This window comes from Panicum virgatum, chromosome 9K (assembly GCF_016808335.1).
Source record: "Panicum virgatum strain AP13 chromosome 9K, P.virgatum_v5, whole genome shotgun sequence".
Classification (NCBI taxonomy): domain Eukaryota; kingdom Viridiplantae; phylum Streptophyta; class Magnoliopsida; order Poales; family Poaceae; genus Panicum; species Panicum virgatum.
Genome location: NC_053144.1, coordinates 59155611 through 59174598, shown reverse-complemented (window position 1 = coordinate 59174598; position 18988 = coordinate 59155611). Strand labels below are relative to the sequence as shown.

Below are 18988 nucleotides of genomic sequence, written 5' to 3'. Positions count from 1 at the left end.
ATTGCTTAAAATGATGCCTCATTAGTAAACCGTAAAATCAATAATTGAAAAAAGTATCTCAACATGCATTTTTCAAAAGATAAATAGTGGCAAAGTTTTTCTTTCCTCAGATGAAGTCTCTTTTTGGTTTGTACAAAATTTTGGAGAGGCTAAATCATGATAATATCAATATGAAAACTCAGCTCCTTTTGTCTGCTTGCACTACAATTCTAACGGTTTAAACATATTCTTGTTGCCCCAGTTATCTTCAAAGATAAGAGTGATAGACCTGTTTGACTCATTTATTTTTTAAGATCTGTTTGACTCATTTTTTTAAGTAAAATTTGACTCATTTATACTCCCGCTGTTTTTTTAACATGCATGCCACATTACATTATTCTAAGTTAAACTTGTTCAACTTTAATCATATTTATTTCAGGCTGTAGATACTTTTTTTAGGCCACTGATGTTTATGCCATGTTTGTTTCGACTTTTGGATACTTGTGGAGTGTGGACTATTGCATTTGGGATCTCCAAAAGTCAAATGCTCTCAAAAGTCACACCAAAAGCACCCTCACGAGCTTTGTAGCTTCTAGCTTTTGGGGGCGCATCTGGTTTCGGAGATCCCGAAAGCTAATGGTACAAAGACTCCCGAAAGCTCAAACAAACGTGACGTGCATTAGCCCTAGAAACACAAAGAGTGCAAAGGGTTGTGCCTTGTATTGGTGATTCGATTTTGTTCTCCATTTTTTATGTGTAGAAATATATCTCTTCTATCTATTTTCTTTCATTTACATTATTCAATTTTCTTTCATTTTTCTTCTTCTATCTCCCTCGGAGCCACACCTCCTCCTCTGTGGAAGCCGTCGCTGGCTCCGGATGCGGCTCCACCTTGAAGCTGCTGCAAAAAAAAGTCCGTTTGGAGGGCTTCGCCTGGAGCCGCTCGCGGAGCTGCGCAAGAAGCCCTTACAAACAGAGCTCTAGTTTACAGTTTTGGTACTGTGTCGATGACATTTCCACTGAAACTGGCCTCAGACTAAAAGCAAGTATTAAAAGCAAGTATTATGGTGGACTAGAAGGAGACTGAATGATGAGGTGGAGGAGGGAGAGAGGGAGTGGGCTGTAAGATTAGCTTTGACAAAAAAATTTGTGATATAGACAAGTGGGTCATATATTAACAGTGGGGGGCTAAACCACTATACAAGTAGGCTAAGAGATGAGCTGCAAATAAAGAGTTTTGCAGCTAGCAATAGACTAAATTATTAGCCTTGCTTTAATATGTACTACATTTCAAATTTCAAACGAAAGAATAGTCTACTCCCATTAATAAATGAGGCATTCTTTTGAAAAAAGAAATGCACAAGTTACCAACAGTCAAGTTCAATTCTTCCTGGATCCAGTTTCCACACTCCTACCACCCATACTCGCACCCCTGTTCGCCTGGCCTCCGCAGGCACCGAAGGCGGCGATGGCGGCCTGGGAAGGCGAAGGCCCGGCGGTCGGCATCGACCTGGGGACGACCTACTCCTGTGTTGCCGTGTGGCAGGGGCGCGGCGTCGAGATCATCGACAACGACGTGGGCAGGCCCCTCACGCCGTCCTGCGTGGCGTTCACCGACGCCGAGAGGGTCGTCGGCGAGACGGCCGTGGATCAGGCCGCCCTGAACCCCACCAACACTGTCTTCGGTAAGAAGTGGCTAGCTGCTTGATCCCTCGCTCGCCTGTACTTCCGTCGGTAGTCAGAAAGCTTTGGGCTCGTCCCAGATCAGCTGCGCCCTCTGTATGATTGTAGTTTTGCAGCAGATGCTTAGACTGACGAGATGCGCGCGTGTTCATGATTGATAGTAGCAGCGACTAGAATGTACTAGAAATAATGAAGTCGATCAATCCGTCAGCAGCTCAAAGCATCCACCATTCAAGCATACTAGTTCGTCGATGCTCGCTGTAGATCGAATACTCTGCGGTAGATCGGATGTTTTTTTTTTACGCGTTCATACCAACACAGATGACAAGCCTGATTTCTCAAGCCACCCGTTCATATTTCTACCCTTTATTATTTTTTCTGTTTGCCTGCTGGATTTATTGGAGTACTACCTTCTCGTATTCTACGCATGCATTTGTTTTCCCTTATTAAACACACCAACTAGTCCTGCCATGCAATTTCTTTGCTCAGTTAGTCCCATCATTAATTCCTGCTTGCAAACGGAGAAATTACCATGGCCAGGTAGTATTTTAAAATTCGAATAAGCAACAATCTCTTGTTTTATACTAGTACATCCGTCACTTCTGGATGTTAGTCTCATCTTTTTGTTTTTAAAATAAAATTCAAATGAGAAACAAATTAGAAACAATTACCATGGATTCGTTCTAGTTTTCTACATTAGCAATTCTTTTAGACTACATCCACATATTTTCCTTCTGGTTTGTATTTACAGAATTCCAAGCTACATGCGAGTACTCCACATATCGGCCGTACTAATTTGAGTGACAAGCTCAGTTATTGTTTGCTAGCTCGTTTACTGTTTCACATTCCGTCACTTCTGCAGAAATGAAGCATTTCTGTTTCACTGAATTGCTTACACATGACCTGCTCCTTGTAGATGTGAAGCGACTGATCGGCCAGCGATTCAGTGACAAGCCTGTGCAAGAAAGCATCAAGGTGTGGCCTTTTAAGGTCGTCGCAGGTGATCGCGAGGACTGGCCGATAATCGAGGTGCAGTATAAAGGCGAGGAGACGCAGTTCACGCCTGAACAGATCTCCGCCATGGTGCTAGCCAAGATGAGGGAGACCGCCGAGGTCTTTCTCGGCACCACGGTCAGAAAAGCCGTCATCACTGTCCCTGTCTACTTCAACGACTCGCAGCGCCGGGCTACAAGGGACGCCGGCTACATCGCTGGACTGAATGAAATACGCATCATCAACGAGCCCACCGCTGCAGCCATCGCCTACGGTCTTGGCAAGATGTCCATCAACAACAATGGAGGAAGAACAGTTCTGATCTTTGACCTCGGCGGCGGCACCTTGGATGTCGCTCTCCTGAACATTGATCCCGGCACTGACATTGGTATGGCTCTGTTCCAAGTGAAGGCCACGGCCGGTGACACTCACCTTGGCGGGGCGGATTTTGACAACGAGATGGTCAATTACTGCCTGCGGGAGTTCATAAAGAAGCACGGGAAGCACGGAAAGGATGACATTGGAAGCAACCAGAAGGCGCTCCGGCGGCTGAGGACAGCCTGCGAGAAGGCGAAGAGAATGCTGTCTTACATGGCTGAAACCAAAATTCAGGTCGACTCGATTCATCAGGGCATCGACTTCTCCGAAACCATAACCCGATCCCAGTTCGAGGAGCTCAACAAGCACCACTTCAGCAAGTGCATGGAGGCCGTGGAGAAGTGCCTCCGCGACGCCAAGATGGACAAGAACAGCGTCGACGACATCGTCCTCATCGGTGGCTCCACCCGCATCCCCAAGGTGCGGAGCATGCTCCGCGACTTCTTCGACGGGAAGCAGCTGTGCCAGAGCATCAACCCTGACGAGGCGGTCGCGCACGGCGCTGCCATCCAGGCCTCCATCCTCAATGGCGAAACTGGCGATGGCAAGGTGGGCGAGCTCCTACTGCTCGATGTCACGACGCTGTCTCTTGGGATCCGAACGAAAGGAGACGTCATGACCGTCCTGATCCCAAGGAACACCACCATCCCGACCAGGCAAGTGATGGACTGCTTCAGCACCTTCTACGACAACCAGGACACCATCGACATCAAGGTGTACGAGGGCGAGAGCGCGAGCACCAAGGACAACAACCTGCTCGGCGAGTTCCGGCTCTCCGGCATCCCCCCGGCGCCCAGGGGAGTGCCCCGTTTCGATGTCACCTTCGACATCGACGGGAACGGCATCCTGAGCGTGTCGGCGGAGGACAAGACCAGCGGGCGGGCGAGCAACATCACCATCACCAACCACAGAAGCCGGCTGCGCAAGGAGGAAATCGAGCGCATGGCGCAAGAGGCCGAGAGGCAAAAGGCAAAGGGGATGATGGAATCAGGGAGTGCCAAGCAGGCCAAGAGAGCTAAGCATGGAAAGTGATTCTTCAACCCCACCCCATGTACAAGACGAATGAGAGGTCTCACTTGGCTTGGCTTGGTCTAGACTTGGCTTGGCTTATTACGGCTTATTTCCTCTCACACAATACTATTCAATCTACCAGCCGAGTACTATTCATTCTACCAGCCGAACAGGCTCGTTACTTTGCAACTTCTGGCTTGGCATATGCACAGCCATAGCCTAGCTAGCTTGAGCTCTCATTGTTTCTGGAACCATGTGTTAACTGGTGGTTTTTTTTTTGCATCTGTACTTATAATTTCAGTATTCCGTACGTAAGAGTTTCTCAGTTTGATTTCAAAATGCCGTATCTAGAGTGATTGTTAGTACATCATTAAAGAAAAGAAAATACTGCAAACCCATCATGTAACCAGAACTGGCAGAAAGTGAAATCACATTCCATAAGCATACCACAAATAGCAGTAATCTGCTTTTTATACTACAAGGAAGTAAACCGTATAGATGTTCTGCTGATAGCCTTACACCATACTGTCTGGCACCGAATTCTTTTAGTAAATGACCATTGTCTAGCTAAACAAACATGATGTTACTGCTCTGTTTCAGCCAAGCAAAGTACCAAAAAAAATATGCTAATCCTCAGGAATAGTAAGGCAAATTTGAGAAAAGTCATTTGCTGTCTTTCTGGACATCAAGATTATGCAGTGAGCATGATGAGCAAATGATCTCAGGATCATTGGTTCGAGAGGAACTTCACACACCCAAGTCCTGGTAACTTTCTGGTCTCCGTTTCTGCATCACATCACAAGAAGGCACTGGCGGAGCTACATGGGGGCCATAGTGGGCCATGGCCCCCCCCTTGTCTCTCAAATTTTTCTGAAGTCCATGGCCCCATAAGGCCATAACGCATAATCTCCTGTCTCTGTCTCTCCGGTTCCTCAGCAAGTCTGGCCTGTCTGCTGCTCGCCTGCTCTTCGTACAGCAATTAGCCAAACATGCATCTTTTGGTATGGTTGATTCTATGCGTCCAACCATTTTGGCATGCATATAAATAATATAATATTAATTTGGTAGTGTGATGGTTTTCACAGACAAATACACACTTGTATCTGTTGAACTGTGATACTAATTTCTTGATGACCTAATTACGGATGGTTTTCATTGGCAAATTGCCCCCCCCTTTATGTTGGTTCTAGCTCCGCCACTGCAAGAAGGCAATGCTTTGAATAAACAATGCCAAAGGATAAAAAAACTGAATGGAGATGTATATCATAACCTGATACCAAGTGCAGGCAACCAAGAGATCCTTCTACCTCATGCACCTGTCATCGTTCTGTTTGTTTAAGGGCAGGTAGTCAAGGAAGGACACAACCTCTGAGATAAAATATTTTTAATTGAGCTAAATAGTGAATACATTCCTATGTGGATTTTGTCACAATATGAAAAAGTCTTGGATTCAATTTTGATAGGGAACTTAGCGCAATAAAGATATGGTACTGAAAAGGAATACTTGTAGATCAAAGCTACTGCATGATGAAGGTCATGTTTTATAAATAAACTACTCAAACATTAATGCAGAGCAGAAATACAATTTAGCTGCGCTACTTCGATTCAGGAAATTGTTGCATTCTTTATTTATTCCTATTCCATGCAAATAAGTTTTTATTGTCTATACAATTCTCCATTCAGATTTCTGACAAAATCAACTGACAGGTGAATTGAATATGTTCTTTTCCTATTCCAGTCCCATCCAGCGGAGTTTGTGATGGCAAAAAAAGATTGTAGTATGGTTTTGATAACTAAATATTAAACATTGGCAAGAAAAACATGCAGACAGAGAACAACAAAGAGAACTTATTACATTGGACATGTGTAAACAGTAGGTAACATAGTCTTCAATTATTCAGAAATATATGTATGACAGAGAACAACAAAGAGAACTTATTAAATTGGACATGGTATAGCAGACCTAGATTTTTATCGAGCTTCCCAGAAGCACTGCTTTACATCAGCAATCACATAGAAATATGTTCACCTCAGGTGTGAATAATTTGTAACTTCAACTATTTTAGAGACCCAGATCCTATATAAAACCAATAGCAAGCTTTAGCCAGGTCAAGGAACAAAATAATTATTAAATGGAGAGATGACACACCTGGATACTGTGAATTGTGTTGGTGCTAGATGTAACAGTGACCAAAACCACATCATGCCTTGCAAACTGCTTCCATTATTCTACTAAATATAAGAACATTAGTATTGAAAAAAAGAAAAATGCATGCCACAGAACAGTTAAGAAAGTAAGCTAAAGAGATAAATGATATTTATCACACCAGCCGAGGAAGCCCCGCAGGCCATGAGCCGACCGTGGCACCGACCACTCGGCCACCATGGCGACCTTGTCAGCGTCCATGGCGTCGCCGCCCGCCGAGATGATGTGGCCCAGGTATGCCACCGACGAGGCCCCGAACGAGCACTTGGAGCGCTTCAGATGAAGTCAGTGCGCCCGGAGTGCGTCGAGAACGGTGCGCAGATGCTGCAGGAGCTCAAGGTATACTACTATTTTGTTATGGTCATAGAAGATGTAACCAGGAACAGGAACATATTCAATCAATGTTGCCTGTGAAAAGATATCGTGACTTTTTATAGGCCAAAAGCAAGATTACACCAGTATATCCACTGGGATACTTCTCTAACAGGTTAAAATTATTCAATAATAAACATGATTGAAATCACAAGGTTATACTGTGTTCAGGTTGCTGCTAATATCAATATCATTAGGAAATTCTGAAAAAAAAACTAGCAGTTAGGAAACTGAGCCTAGCATGGTTGAGGGTGTGGATGCACGCCTAACGCCAAGTCGCCTAGACCACCCAGGTTCAAGTCCTCGCTGAGACGAACTTGGGTGCCTATTTTCTTAATATAAAACCACCTAGTTCCTCCTAAAAGTTGGTCCAGATTTTTTTTAACAAAATTTAGCTGTTTTTATCCTATGACCTCAACGTATGTTGCCTTGTTAAAATCAAGGAACTTCTTTGGATACCGAAGTTATCTATTTTTATCATGGAACTGAAATAGCCATATGTAGTTAAGTTCAAAATTATTAGTAAGGGCTGTTGTAGAAACTCATTTACCAATAGGTGTAAGGCTGATTTGTGGTAATAAAGAGCAGGGTATTATTGGAGAGGAGAAACATCAGGTAATATTACTATGCTAATCTCTTGTGACATAGGATAGATAATGTGAGAAAATGAGGCACAACTCAGTCAGATTGATCCTCCTTCTGTACAATGACGTACTGAGAAACATGTGTAAACAGACCTTGTAGATTGCCAGGTAATAATTTTTTGTATATCTGTTAAAGTATAATCAAGAAGATGTGTTCCAAGCATTTGGACCAGCTGAAGGTGGTGCTACTTTAAATCAGGAAAGCAAAATCCGATTAATGGATAACCAGGGCATAGTACTGTCAAAACAATTACATACTGCATTGGATTTATATAGTTTGGAACAAATAGCTTTTCTAGTATGAAAAGCTGTACTAAAGCTCAAATGTAAACCAAGGAAGAGCACGTCCTGACAGATGCATTGAACTGGAAGATAATGAGCAAGAAGATGATGCATTAAAATTGATGGACTGCGTGTATGAAGCTTGGAGAAGAAGAAAGTATGTACCAGTGCACAGGCCTATGAAAGTAACTAATATTGGAAATGAACAGTAAGCACCAGGATTGATAGAGATATTGTCTCATAATTTTATTTGAGGGAGAGGTTGCCAGTAAGCTAGATCACTAAATACCTCCTTTGGGCAAGTTTTATTTACTGAATGGAAACTACTAAAATACTCTATAAGACTGTAACAAGCAGCTATTAGACCACAATAAAAATAGCAAACTGCAACGGCATGCATTCTTCTTCACTATCCAGACTTCTACTAATTTTTTATTCAGTCTTGCATTATTTTTTATTCACTATCCAGACTGTACCAAGCAGTACGTTTATGAAATAAGCTAGCTGTCAAACATTGGACTTTACACAGTATGATACGAAAGGAACATCTAAAATCACAATCAAGAATGGAAGGGGATGGTAGCATGCTAATAACTGAACCTGCCATACTAAGGCTGCCTGAGAAAATGAAAATAAAACCATGACTAAAATAGTTCAATGCCTGTGCCCAATACTAAGGCTAGCTCTTTCTACTCGACACCGTTCGCACAGAAATGGTTCAAAACGAACAAAATCAAGATGCACTTCACCACAAACTGAGAGCACCTGCCTGATGACGACGTGCTGGCGCAGCCGGGTAACACGGACGACGGCAGCAGGTTTAGGAATTAGGACTAGGAGGATGAACAGTGGGGGGCCGTGGGAGCACCCCGCATCCGCAGGGAAAGAGTGCCTCTGGGAAGGCGGAAACAAACCTCGGCAGCAGCGGCCGCCGCCCGCCGGCACCGAAAGGGAGAAGCAAATTGCTTCGATGGAAGTGGAATCCATCAAAGCAGGTCCGAAAGGGGGGCCCGAACGGGGAAGAACAAAGAAAGCGGAGCCGCCTTTTCATTATGGGCCTCAAATAGATACTATTCCCATGTGGGCCCTTTGGCCCGTTAACGGGAGTATCCTGGGCTCCTTGGCAACGGGGAGTATCCTCGCCTGTAGGTCTTCCCCGCGCCGCCACCCCAACCAATGTTCAGCGAGGCTGCCATTCCCATTACTAGAAACATTAAAGCCGCCGGGCATAAATCTCGATGTAGTAGTGTAGTACCATTGTACCAAGCAAGCTACCAACAGTCCACTAGTACTAGTAGTGCTTCTCCTCGCCTCCGAGGGTGAAGATATGGCGGACTCGAAGGGAAACGCCGGCGACGGCCCGGCGATCGGCATCGACCTGGGGACGACGTACTCGTGCGTGGCCGTGTGGCGGAACGGCAGCTGCGAGGTCCTCCCCAACGACCAGGGCAACAGCCTCACGCTGTCCTGCGTCGCGTTCAAGGGAGCCGAGAGGCACGTCGGCGAGGCGGCCGTGAACCAGGCCGCGCTGAACCCCGACAACACCATCTTCGGTGAGAACCACGCACAACCTGTTTCTTCACTCGCTTGTGTATATATAACTCGTTGTTTTCTTCAGCCGCCACTAGCTTTGCGCTCGCGTGGTCTCGGCGTCTCGCTGATTTGCGTCACAGATCGAATAGCCTTTTTTTTAGATTACAGATTGATCAGCTATGCCTACCTAGATTGCCGAGGTTTTCATAGTAGGAACTACTAGGATGTTTCTACGAAGCTGCCAGCAAAGGCTAAGAGCAGATAGCCTTTCAGAGTTCAAATAAAAACAACTATGAGCTAATTGAGTAGATTTAATCTAATTTGCCGTCTCAGTTTTTTAACGGAAAAGCTAAACTGTGCCAGGGTATTTTTGGCCCTCCTCAAACCTGAATTTGTGGCCGTCAGATTGTACTGCTTGAGATTAATTGTTTGACGGGTCACCGAAACTGAATTTGGGTGTGGCTAAGGTATTTGTAGTTAAACTCAGTTTATTCAAGAGTTACAGTCAACTTGTACTAGAGTAAAGTTATCACAAAAAAAACTTGTACTAGAGTAACAATGATTTTTTTGGTGTAAAATCTAGGCAGAGTTGGTGAAACTAAAATTTTAGGTGTAGAGCTCATTTAATAAAATACCTGAGTTTTACAACACCTTGAATCTCTGTGCAGAACCACTCTTAAATACTCCATCCGTTCCAAATTATAAGTCATTCCAAAAATTTTGGAGAGTCAATTTTTTTTAAATTTGACCAAATTTATATGACAAGATAATAATATTTATGATACCAATTAAGTATCATTAGATTTTTTATTAGCTATATTTTCATAGTGCACCTATTTAATGTCATAAATCTTTATATTTCTCTCTATAATTTTGGTCAAACTTTGATATGGTTTGACTCTCCAAAATTCTTGGAATGACTTATAATTTGGAACGGAGGGAGTACCTGTTTTTTTTGTCAAAATGAAGTTGCATGTATACTAAAAGATTAGGGTGTAGCTGGTGCAATCCAATACTCAGGAGTGTTTTGGTTAGTAAAAGGAGACGGGAAGAACTTTTGGGAATGGAAATGGCGAGAGATGCAGCTCATATAGCTGAAGCTTAACCTATACATGGCTCAATCTACTGACTACATGACTGATTCTTTTTACAGAGGTGAAGCGACTAATCGGACGCCGACACAGCGACGAGTCCGTCCAAGAAGTATCAAGCTGTGGCCTTTCAAAGTTGTTGCAGGTCAGGAGGACCGGCCGATGATAGTGGTGCAGTTCAACGGTGAGGAGAAGCAATTCTCAGCAGAGGAGATCTCCTCCATGGTGCTGGCCAAGATGAGGGAGACAGCCGAGGTCTCTCTGGGCACCACTATCAAAAACGCCGTTGTCACCGTGCCGGTCTACTTCAACAACTCTCAGCGCCAGGCCACAATTGATGCTGGCGCCATCGCCGGACTGAATGTGATGCGAATCATCAACGAACCTACTGCAGCTGCCATTGCCTACGGTCTTGACAGGATGCCAGTCAGCGATGGAGGAAGAACAGTGCTAGTATTTGATCTCGGTGGCGGCACCTTGGATGTCTCTCTCCTCAACATTGATCCTGGTGTTGACACAAGCAAGGGTCTCTTCGAGGTGAAGGCCATCACCGGTGACACTCACCTTGGCGGGGCGGATTTTGACAGTGAGATGTTGAAGTACTGTATGAGGGAGTTCATAAAAAAACACAGGAAGACTGACATCAGAAGCAACCACAAGGCACTCCGGAGGTTGAGAACAGCCTGTGAGAAGGCAAAGAGATTGTTGTCTTCAATGGCAGAAACAACCATTGAGGTCGACTCACTGCACGACGGCATCGACTTCTCCGAAACCATCACCTGCTCCAGGTTCGAGGAGCTCAACAAGGAACTCTTCAGTAAGTGCATGGAGGCTGTGGAGAAGTGCCTCCTCGACGCCAAGGTGGACAAGAGCAGCGTGCACGACATCATCCTCGTGGGTGGCTCCACCCGGATCCCCAAGGTTCGGAGCATGCTACAGGACTTGTTTGATGGAAAGGAGCTCTGCCGGAGCATCAACCCAGACGAGGCCGTTGCCTACGGCGCCGCCGTCCAGGCCTCTATCCTTAGTGGCGAAACCGGCGACGGGAAGGCGACAGACATCCTTCTGCTTGACGTCACTCCACTCTCGCTTGGGATAGCGACCACGTTGGATAAGATGGGGACCAGGACATATGATGTTATGGGCATTGTGATCCCTCGGAATACAGCCATTCCCACCAAGACGAAGGAACGTTTTACAACCGCGGACGATTACCAGACCGACGTTTCCATCCGGGTCTACGAGGGCGAGTGCCCGAGCACCAAAGACAACAATCTGCTTGGCGAATTCAAGCTCACCGGCATCCCTCCTGCACCCAAGGGCGTACCTCTTGATGTCACCTTTGATATCGATGCGAACGGCGTCTTGAACGTGATGGCAGAGGACATGTCTGGGCAGAGGAACAGCATAACCATCAGTTACCGCAGCGGCCGGCTGGCCAAGGAGGAAATCGAGCGCATGGTGCAGGAGGCCGAGTGGTACAAGGCAAAGGAGATGGAATCAAGGAACCCCGAGCAGGCCAAGAGAACTAAGCGTGGAAAGTGACTCTTCAGCACTACCCCGTATCCAAGGCGTACGAGCGGCATCGCACTGCAATGGCCGTCTGCAAGGAATTACTTATTTTTATTACTTATTACTACTAGTAGTTCTCCCTGCACTGGATGCTTAATGCTAGTAATATTGTTATCCTGCAACTTATGGCTTCGCATATGCATGGCCATAGCCTAGCTTGAACTTTATTTTCAGTATTTTCTTGAACCATGTGTTAATTGGCGATATTAGAGTAACCTTCTATATATCTGTTGAATGTCTTGCCTCTGCAATCTAATTTCAGTACTCCGGACACAACAGAGTTTACCTGGTGTCAAAATGGCGCACCTAATAAAATGATTGTTGCTACTCCTAAGCCAAAGATCCATCATTCAACCAGAACTGGCTGAAAGCCTGAAACCAGAGTCACCCAGCAGGTATGCAACTGGCGCAACGTTCAGAAACGCTTGGACCAAAGCTGGTGGCATACGGCAAACAAATAGTAGCAGAAAGAATACAATTTCTCAGACCAGCAGCGTCCACTGTCCGTATTACAAATTACATCTCAAAATGTCCCCATCTCTACACATCCCTCATAGTCGCTTGAACTTCGAAGGGTGTTCACTCTGATGCAGGTGTTCTTCGACTGGCGTGAGATCCCCAGAAGGAATGGATCCCAGCAGGAACGCGCGATGCTCCGGCGAGGCGTGCCATGAAGCGCCAGGCGCCAGCATGCTCTTTTCCCCCCTAGGGGTGGGTGCTCGGTGTCTGAAACGCGTGTTCATCAGTTCTGCGCGGCGGCGGCAAGTCCTGAAGGCCGTCGTCATGACGACGGCGTCTACTGCGATCCCGGGGTGGACGGTATTTCAGATGCCGTCCATCCCTTGGGTAGCTGAGGCCCGTCCGATCGGCTTAGTGCGGCTCAGATCGGGTGGATCCGGTAAGGCGTGCTGCCTCGCCGAGCTCAGACGCCGGGGGCCGTGCCCGTGGCGCTCCGCAGGTTCGGACGCACGCCGCGGGGCCACAGGCAAGCACCCCGCGCGGAACGATGGAACGTGTGCTCCAGGGATAGCTGCGTCCGCACGGCCGCTGACCACACACACCGTTCACCAGAAGGGCGCGGCAGGTGGTGGCCGTGAACGGAGAGGGTGACCACGCACAGGCCGTCCGCGGCGACTCTTGGCCGCGGACGGAACTGTAGCGCCCAGCGGGGTGAAGCACGGTGACCGCATGTCCGCATGGCGGAGTGCGGGCCTTGCCCGGCGGCGCGGTCGCGGCGTTTCTCGAGATCACCAGGGGTGGTGCTCGATGTTTTCTCCCGAACCTGAGCGCGATTGCCGAGATATCCTTCACGGACGCGGCCGGCGCACAGCACTGACTGACGGCGGCCGAAGCTCACGGCTCACCGGGGCTGGGGCTCCGTCCGAGAAAAAACCTGTAGCGGTTGTCAATTGTCATGCACAGCAACTGTTCGGATTCATCCCAGGGCAGAGGGCACGGTGCAAGCTGGTTACGATACGAGGGCTTGGCGAGGAAGCTGGAGGACGCAGGAGTACGCCTGAGCGCGGCGGCGCCACGGCGTGCACGCGTAGGCCGCGTTGGTTGGTTTGGAGTGGGGACGGCCCCGGCACGACCCGCCGGCGAAGATAGACGGCCAGCGGCGTCCCCCGCGAGCCGAGACGTGTCTGTTGTATACGTGTGGCGGCGCCCGCGTCCGCGCCCAGCCTCCTGCGGGGCTGTGTTGAAATATTTCAGTTAAGATATATTTGATCTTCACAGTTAAGAAAAACGTTTAAACTACCTAAACGCGATTAAGGAAATCTAATGATAAAACCCTAATGAGCTGTGATCAGCATGCCCATTAGGCCTGTTTCCAGAGGCTGCCCCCAGCCCCACAGTGCCTATAAATATAAGGTCGCGGTTAGCACCTTAATCACACATTCATCTCAATCTAAAACTCTAGCCACCGCTAGTCTGATCGCTAAGGGCACTGGAGGGGTTTGGAAGGCCAATCACTCCCGTTGGCGCCCGGAGGACGCCGATTCGCTGCTGCATCTCCTACACCGACAAGAACGCCTACTTCCTCTACGTATCAGGCGTAAATGACTGCTGCTACTGCTAACGCTGGTATAATGATTACCATTTATTCCGCATTAGATTGATTTGTCATGAACTAGGTTATGTTAAGATCCTGGGTAATGTGCCACTAATATTAAGTTTTGGCAATTCTAACAATCGGTATCATGAGCCATCTTAACCTAGTCATGCATGGTCAACTTTAAGCCATGTTTATGCCTCTGATTTTCGTCGGTTTAAGATGCATATGAACTGTGCAGATTAGATCCTATTGCACAGTTAAGTTTGATTCATGTTTTAGATACAATTAGATCCTGTAGAATGGCTTTCACATGTTAATCATACTTGATTAGATCTAAATCATGGTTAATTAGGTTTCTGATCACGAGATTAGATCTAATCTAATTCGGTTTAGGTTAAGTTTAAGTTTAATCTTGATATGTTAATGCTAAGTGTCTCGGATTAGATGCAAATCATTAATGTTTATGCTAATTCATGATTAAACCGAGGCAATTGATGATTAATAATGCAATTAGGGATCTAGGGTTTCGGTACTAAGTTTTTCCCCAAATTAAGCCTCTGTTCATGTTAATTTTCCGCAAATTAGATCCAAATCCATGAAATTAGATGCATTAGGGTTTAGGGTCAGTCAGCATTTGAGAAGAAAGGGAATGCAAATTTCAGATCGCATAAGAAATCCCCAAAATTCCTCATGAACCCTAACCCTAAGAGTCTTACCTCAGAGGCAGCCGTGAGTTGGTTCGCAGAGCAAGCACCACCGAAGGACCCCCCGACGGAGCCGCGCGCGACTCAATCGCACGCGGCGCCGGCGGGAGGACCCGCAGTGGTGCATCAGGAGAGCTCGGGCCATGAGGAGGCACCGGCCGGCGCTTGCTACGCGTGTGACCGCGCATCAGGCGGTGGCCTGCGAGCCGCACCAGGCGGCGGTCAGGCCCGCGCGGAGCACGCGGCCATCAGCAGGCGGCCCACACGGCGCATCTGGGAGTGGTGGCTCGCGCGCATGAGCGGGGCGCGCAGCTCCCGCGCGTGGCCCAAGGCGGCGGCTTGCAGGCGCAAGGCGGCGGCCAGCCGGCCCGAGCCGCAGAGCGCCCCAGGCGCAGCTCCCTGCTGCGTGCGAGCGGCGGCGGCCAGTACCGTCCGCGCGTCAGGCGCGCCCGCCTGCGCGCACGCGCTGCGGCGGCCGGGGCCCGAGCGCTGCTGTCGGCCAAGGCACCGAGCGCATGACGCCGGCGTGCGGCGCTGGGCCTTGAAGCGTTCGGCGGCTACTATCTGAGGAGAAAGTGGAGTGAGGAAACTAGGGTTCAGACCAGCTTCCACTGTTTTATACTACACCACATCAGATCGTGGCTTTTGGATCAAGATGAACGGCTGAGATCAAACCGGCGTTAGGGTTTGCTGGTTAGTGGGCCGATCTAGGCCAAATGGGCTGACTGTGCGTTTTGGGCCGCGCGAGTAAGGGGATTTTTTTTGGGCCATTCTTGTTTTTATCCAGATTTATGTCTTTTAGCCCAATTTGATGTTAAAGCCTTTTGTATTACTGTTTTTTATGATTTAAGCTTAATTTTAATTGCTGCTGTTATGTTAAAGGCTTTAATTATTTCTGTTGCACTTATTATTACCAGCATTATGTTATTTAGTTTTTCCATGAGTTATGTAAATGCTTTTAATTATGTTTTAATTGCATTTATTCACTGAAAATTATGCTCATCCACCATAAGCAATTAAGATGCACTCTATTTAAATGGAACCATCGGGAAGTTTATTTAGAGTACTTGCAATTAATTCTGACCATCGTTGATTTAATTACGAGTTTTAATGATAAATTTCGTTTGTTTTCCCCATCGATGATGCAAATTGAAATTTATGTATGATTTTAATCAGACCATCGAAGGGTTAATTTCATACTTCTTATGCACATCTTAATTGTGAGTTTAATTAAGTTATTGTTCTCATGATTTTCAGTGAACACTGTGACGGGCTACCTGAAGTCCATTGAACCCCTGAATGGCACCAACTATCCAAGCTGGTATAAAGATGTTAATGTTGCCATTGCTGTGTGCGAGTATGATCTCGCCTTACGTGAAGACAAGCTAGCAGAGCCTGCTGATCCCAATGGTGATCATACTGCCATTGAGAAGTGGGAGAAATCAGACAGGATGGCCAACATGATCATTAAGAACATGATCACTCCGGCCATCTGTGGTGCTATTCCTGATAAGGACCAGAATGGTAATGATCTGAGCGCCAAGGCATACCTTGCCAAGGTGGAGGAGAACTTTAAGAGTTCTTCCAAGACTTATGCTAGCACCCTGATCATGAAGATGCTGACTTCACAGTATGATGGGCAAAGTGGAATCAGGGAGCACATTATGAGCATGTGTGACATGGCAAATAAGCTGAAGACACTGGATATGGCTATCTCTGATGGTTTTCTGGTGCACTTCATCATGACTTCTCTGCCAGTACAGTACAGTCCCTTCAAAATAAGCTACAACACTCAGAAGGCGACTTGGAGCATGGCTAAACTCATTAGCTACTGTGTTGAGGAAGAAGAAAGACAGAAAGCTGAAAGGATGAAGAATGCTGTCAACATGGTCAGCGAGCGCTTTGGGCGTGTTAGCATGAGCAACACTCCTAAGCATCAGGCTGAGTCTGGCAGCAGCAGGCAGCATAAGAGAAAGTTTAAGGGCCATAAGAGCAAGGCCGTGTCACATAAGAAGACCTCTAATGAGAGGCTATGCAAGTTCTGCAAATCACCTAAACATGAGCAGAAGGATTGCCATGGATTTAAGGAGTGGCTTAAGAACAAAGGTACAATTACTGATTATGTATGTTTTATTGACGAATCATTCTTAGTGAATTTTTCTCCTAATACTTGGTGGATTGACTCAGGTGCCACTGTGCACATTTCCAATTCACTGTAGGTATTCAGTTCGATCCGAACTATAAGAGAGGGGGAGCGAAGCCTAAGAGTGGCTGATGGCAATGAAGTGATGGTTGAAGGCATTGGGAGTTTCGATTTGGAGTTACCAGGCGGTTTCAACCTTAGTTTGTATGATGTTCTTTATGTTCCCAGTTTGAAGAGAAACCTTATTTCTGTTTCGCGTTTAGATAAGTCGGGACATATTTGTGAGTTTGGCAACTCTGTGTGCAACATTAAATTTCATAATTTAAGTGTGGGCCTTGGTCATTTGCAAGGCGATCTTTATTTGCTCTCTCTTGATAATGTTTATTCTGCAATGAATGTGGATGATGTATCGCATAAGCGTAAGCGTGATGACGAGACTTCTTCGAAATTGTGGCATCGTCGTTTGGGCCACATTTCGAGGGGGAGAATTGAGCGTCTCATAAGAGAAGAGATACTCCATTCATTAGATCTCTCAGACTTAGATCAACAATGCGTTGATTGTATTAAGGGAAAATTCGCTAAGACAATTAAGAAAGGAGCTACACGGAGTTCGGGCCTATTAGAAATAATTCATACTGATATTTGTGGCCCGTTCCCAGTAAAGTCTGTTGATGGTTTTGACTCGTTCATTACTTTCACAGATGACTTCTCTCGTTATGGTTATATTTACCCCATTCGTGATCGATCCGAGTCATTAGATAAATTCAAAATATTCAAGGCTGAAGTGGAAAATCAGCATAATGTCACTATTAAATTAGTGAGATCGGATCGAGGTGGTGAATATTATAGGAGACATGCTCCATTCGGCCAAGTACCCGGACCATTCGCTAAGTATCTTGAAGAGAATGGTATAAAGGCCTAGTACAGTATGCCGGGCAAACCACAGCAAAACGGAGTTGCTGAGCGTCGTAATCGTACACTAATGGATATGGTACGTAGCATGCTTAGTTATTCTACTTTGTCTGTGGAGCTGTGGATGGAAGTATTAAAAACAGCTGCGCACATACTTAATCGTGTTCCTTCCAAATCTGTGCCAAAAACACCTTATGAGTTGTGGTTTGGGAAGAAACCATTGCTTAATTATTTGCGTGTGTGGGGCTGTCCAGCCTAAGCTAAGTTATTTAATCCACAGCAAAAAAAATTAGATGATAAGACGGTGAGCTGCTATTTCATCGGATACCCTGATAAGTCTAAGGGTTACCGATTCTACTGTCCTGATCGTTTCACTAAGTTCGTTGAGACCAGACAGGCTGTATTCCTAGATGATGCAGGAATCAGTGGGAGCTTTACAAGGAGGGGAATTAATCTTGAAGAAATACGGGCTGAGCTTCCCATCCCGGTGATTCAGGAAACAGTAACACCTCAGTTAGTGCCGCTGTTCGTTCCTTCCGTTCAGAGTACACCATCTGTTCAGATTATGCCTCCTGCTCAGAGTACTAGCGCTGCTCCACAAGTTGAAGTAGCTCATGAGCCTGCGAGCGAACCACAAGCCGAGCAAGTGGCGCCTAATGCTGAAGTTCAGAACCCTATCGAGGTGCCTCAGGCTGCACCTCAACCAGCACTTTAGCCTGTTGAACCATTAAGAAGATCACAGCGGACTAGGAAACAGACAGTTTTCCCTGATTACGAGACATACTTAAGTGAAGACATGTATGATATTGGGAAATCTGATGATCCTAACTCGTTTAGAGAGGCAGTATCATGTGAGAACTCTGCCAAATGAGTTGAGGCCATGGAAGAAGAGCTTAAGTCCATGAGTTCCAATGATGTTTGGGATGTGGTAGATATTCCTAATGGAGTCAAACCAGTAGGCTGTAAATGGGTCTACAAGACTAAACGTGATTCTAAAGGGAATGTCGAACGATTCAAAGCAAGGCTTGTAGCCAAAGGTTTTACACAAAAGGAAGGGGTTGATTATAATGAAACTTTCTCCCCTGTGTCTAAGAAAGATTCATTCAGAATTGTTATGGCGCTAGTGGCTCATTATGACTTAGAGCTGCATCAGATGGATGTCAAAACTGCGTTCCTTAATGGTGACTTAGATGAGACCATCTTCATGGCACAACCGGAAGGTTTTGTTGTGAAGGGCAAGGAACATTTGGGATGCAAACTTAAGAAATCCATTTACGGGCTTAAGCAAGCGTCAAGACAGTGGAACCTTAAATTCGATCAAGTGATTAAGAAATTCGAATTTAAGAAGAATAATGTGGATAATTGTATCTACACTAAGATAAAGGGTGGTAAATGTGGCGGAACCACCCAAAACTACTGGGCCCGGGTG

The 18988-nt window shown here is 46.3% G+C and overlaps 1 protein-coding gene, 1 long non-coding RNA gene and 1 pseudogene across 4 annotated transcripts; 2 read left to right on the top strand and 1 right to left on the bottom strand.

Annotated features, from left to right (window-relative positions):
* Positions 1 to 1027: 1027 nt before the first annotated feature.
* On the top strand, positions 1028 to 4369 carry LOC120652825 (heat shock cognate 70 kDa protein-like). Its single transcript, XM_039930756.1, has 2 exons — positions 1028 to 1664; positions 2579 to 4369. The coding sequence occupies exons 1-2, from the start codon at positions 1310 to 1312 to the stop codon at positions 4063 to 4065; spliced, it is 1842 nt and encodes a 613-aa protein (XP_039786690.1). The 5' UTR covers positions 1028 to 1309; the 3' UTR covers positions 4066 to 4369.
* Positions 4370 to 4500: 131 nt separating this feature from the next.
* Positions 4501 to 8561, bottom strand: LOC120652826. 3 transcript variants are annotated; one of them, XR_005666657.1, is made up of 3 exons: positions 6372 to 8561; positions 6194 to 6276; positions 4501 to 6121 (listed from the first exon to the last, which is right to left on the bottom strand). It is a non-coding gene; the product is annotated as an uncharacterized LOC120652826 (long non-coding RNA). The 3 variants fall into 3 exon arrangements; XR_005666656.1 differs by having other exon boundaries at positions 6194 to 6273; XR_005666655.1 differs by having other exon boundaries at positions 6194 to 8561.
* A 214-nt stretch (positions 8562 to 8775) lies between these two features.
* LOC120652823 overlaps positions 8776 to 18988 on the top strand; it is a 28891-nt pseudogene continuing 18678 nt past the window's right edge.

Excerpts from the sequence above, each read along its gene's own strand:
- LOC120652825 (XM_039930756.1), top strand. The coding sequence starts at position 1,310 with ATGAGGCATTCTTTTGAAAAAAGAAATGCACAAGTTACCAACAGTCAA. Across the intron at positions 1,665-2,578 it reads CCCCACCAACACTGTCTTCG|ATGTGAAGCGACTGATCGGC; the intron begins GTAAGAAGTGGC and ends TGCTCCTTGTAG.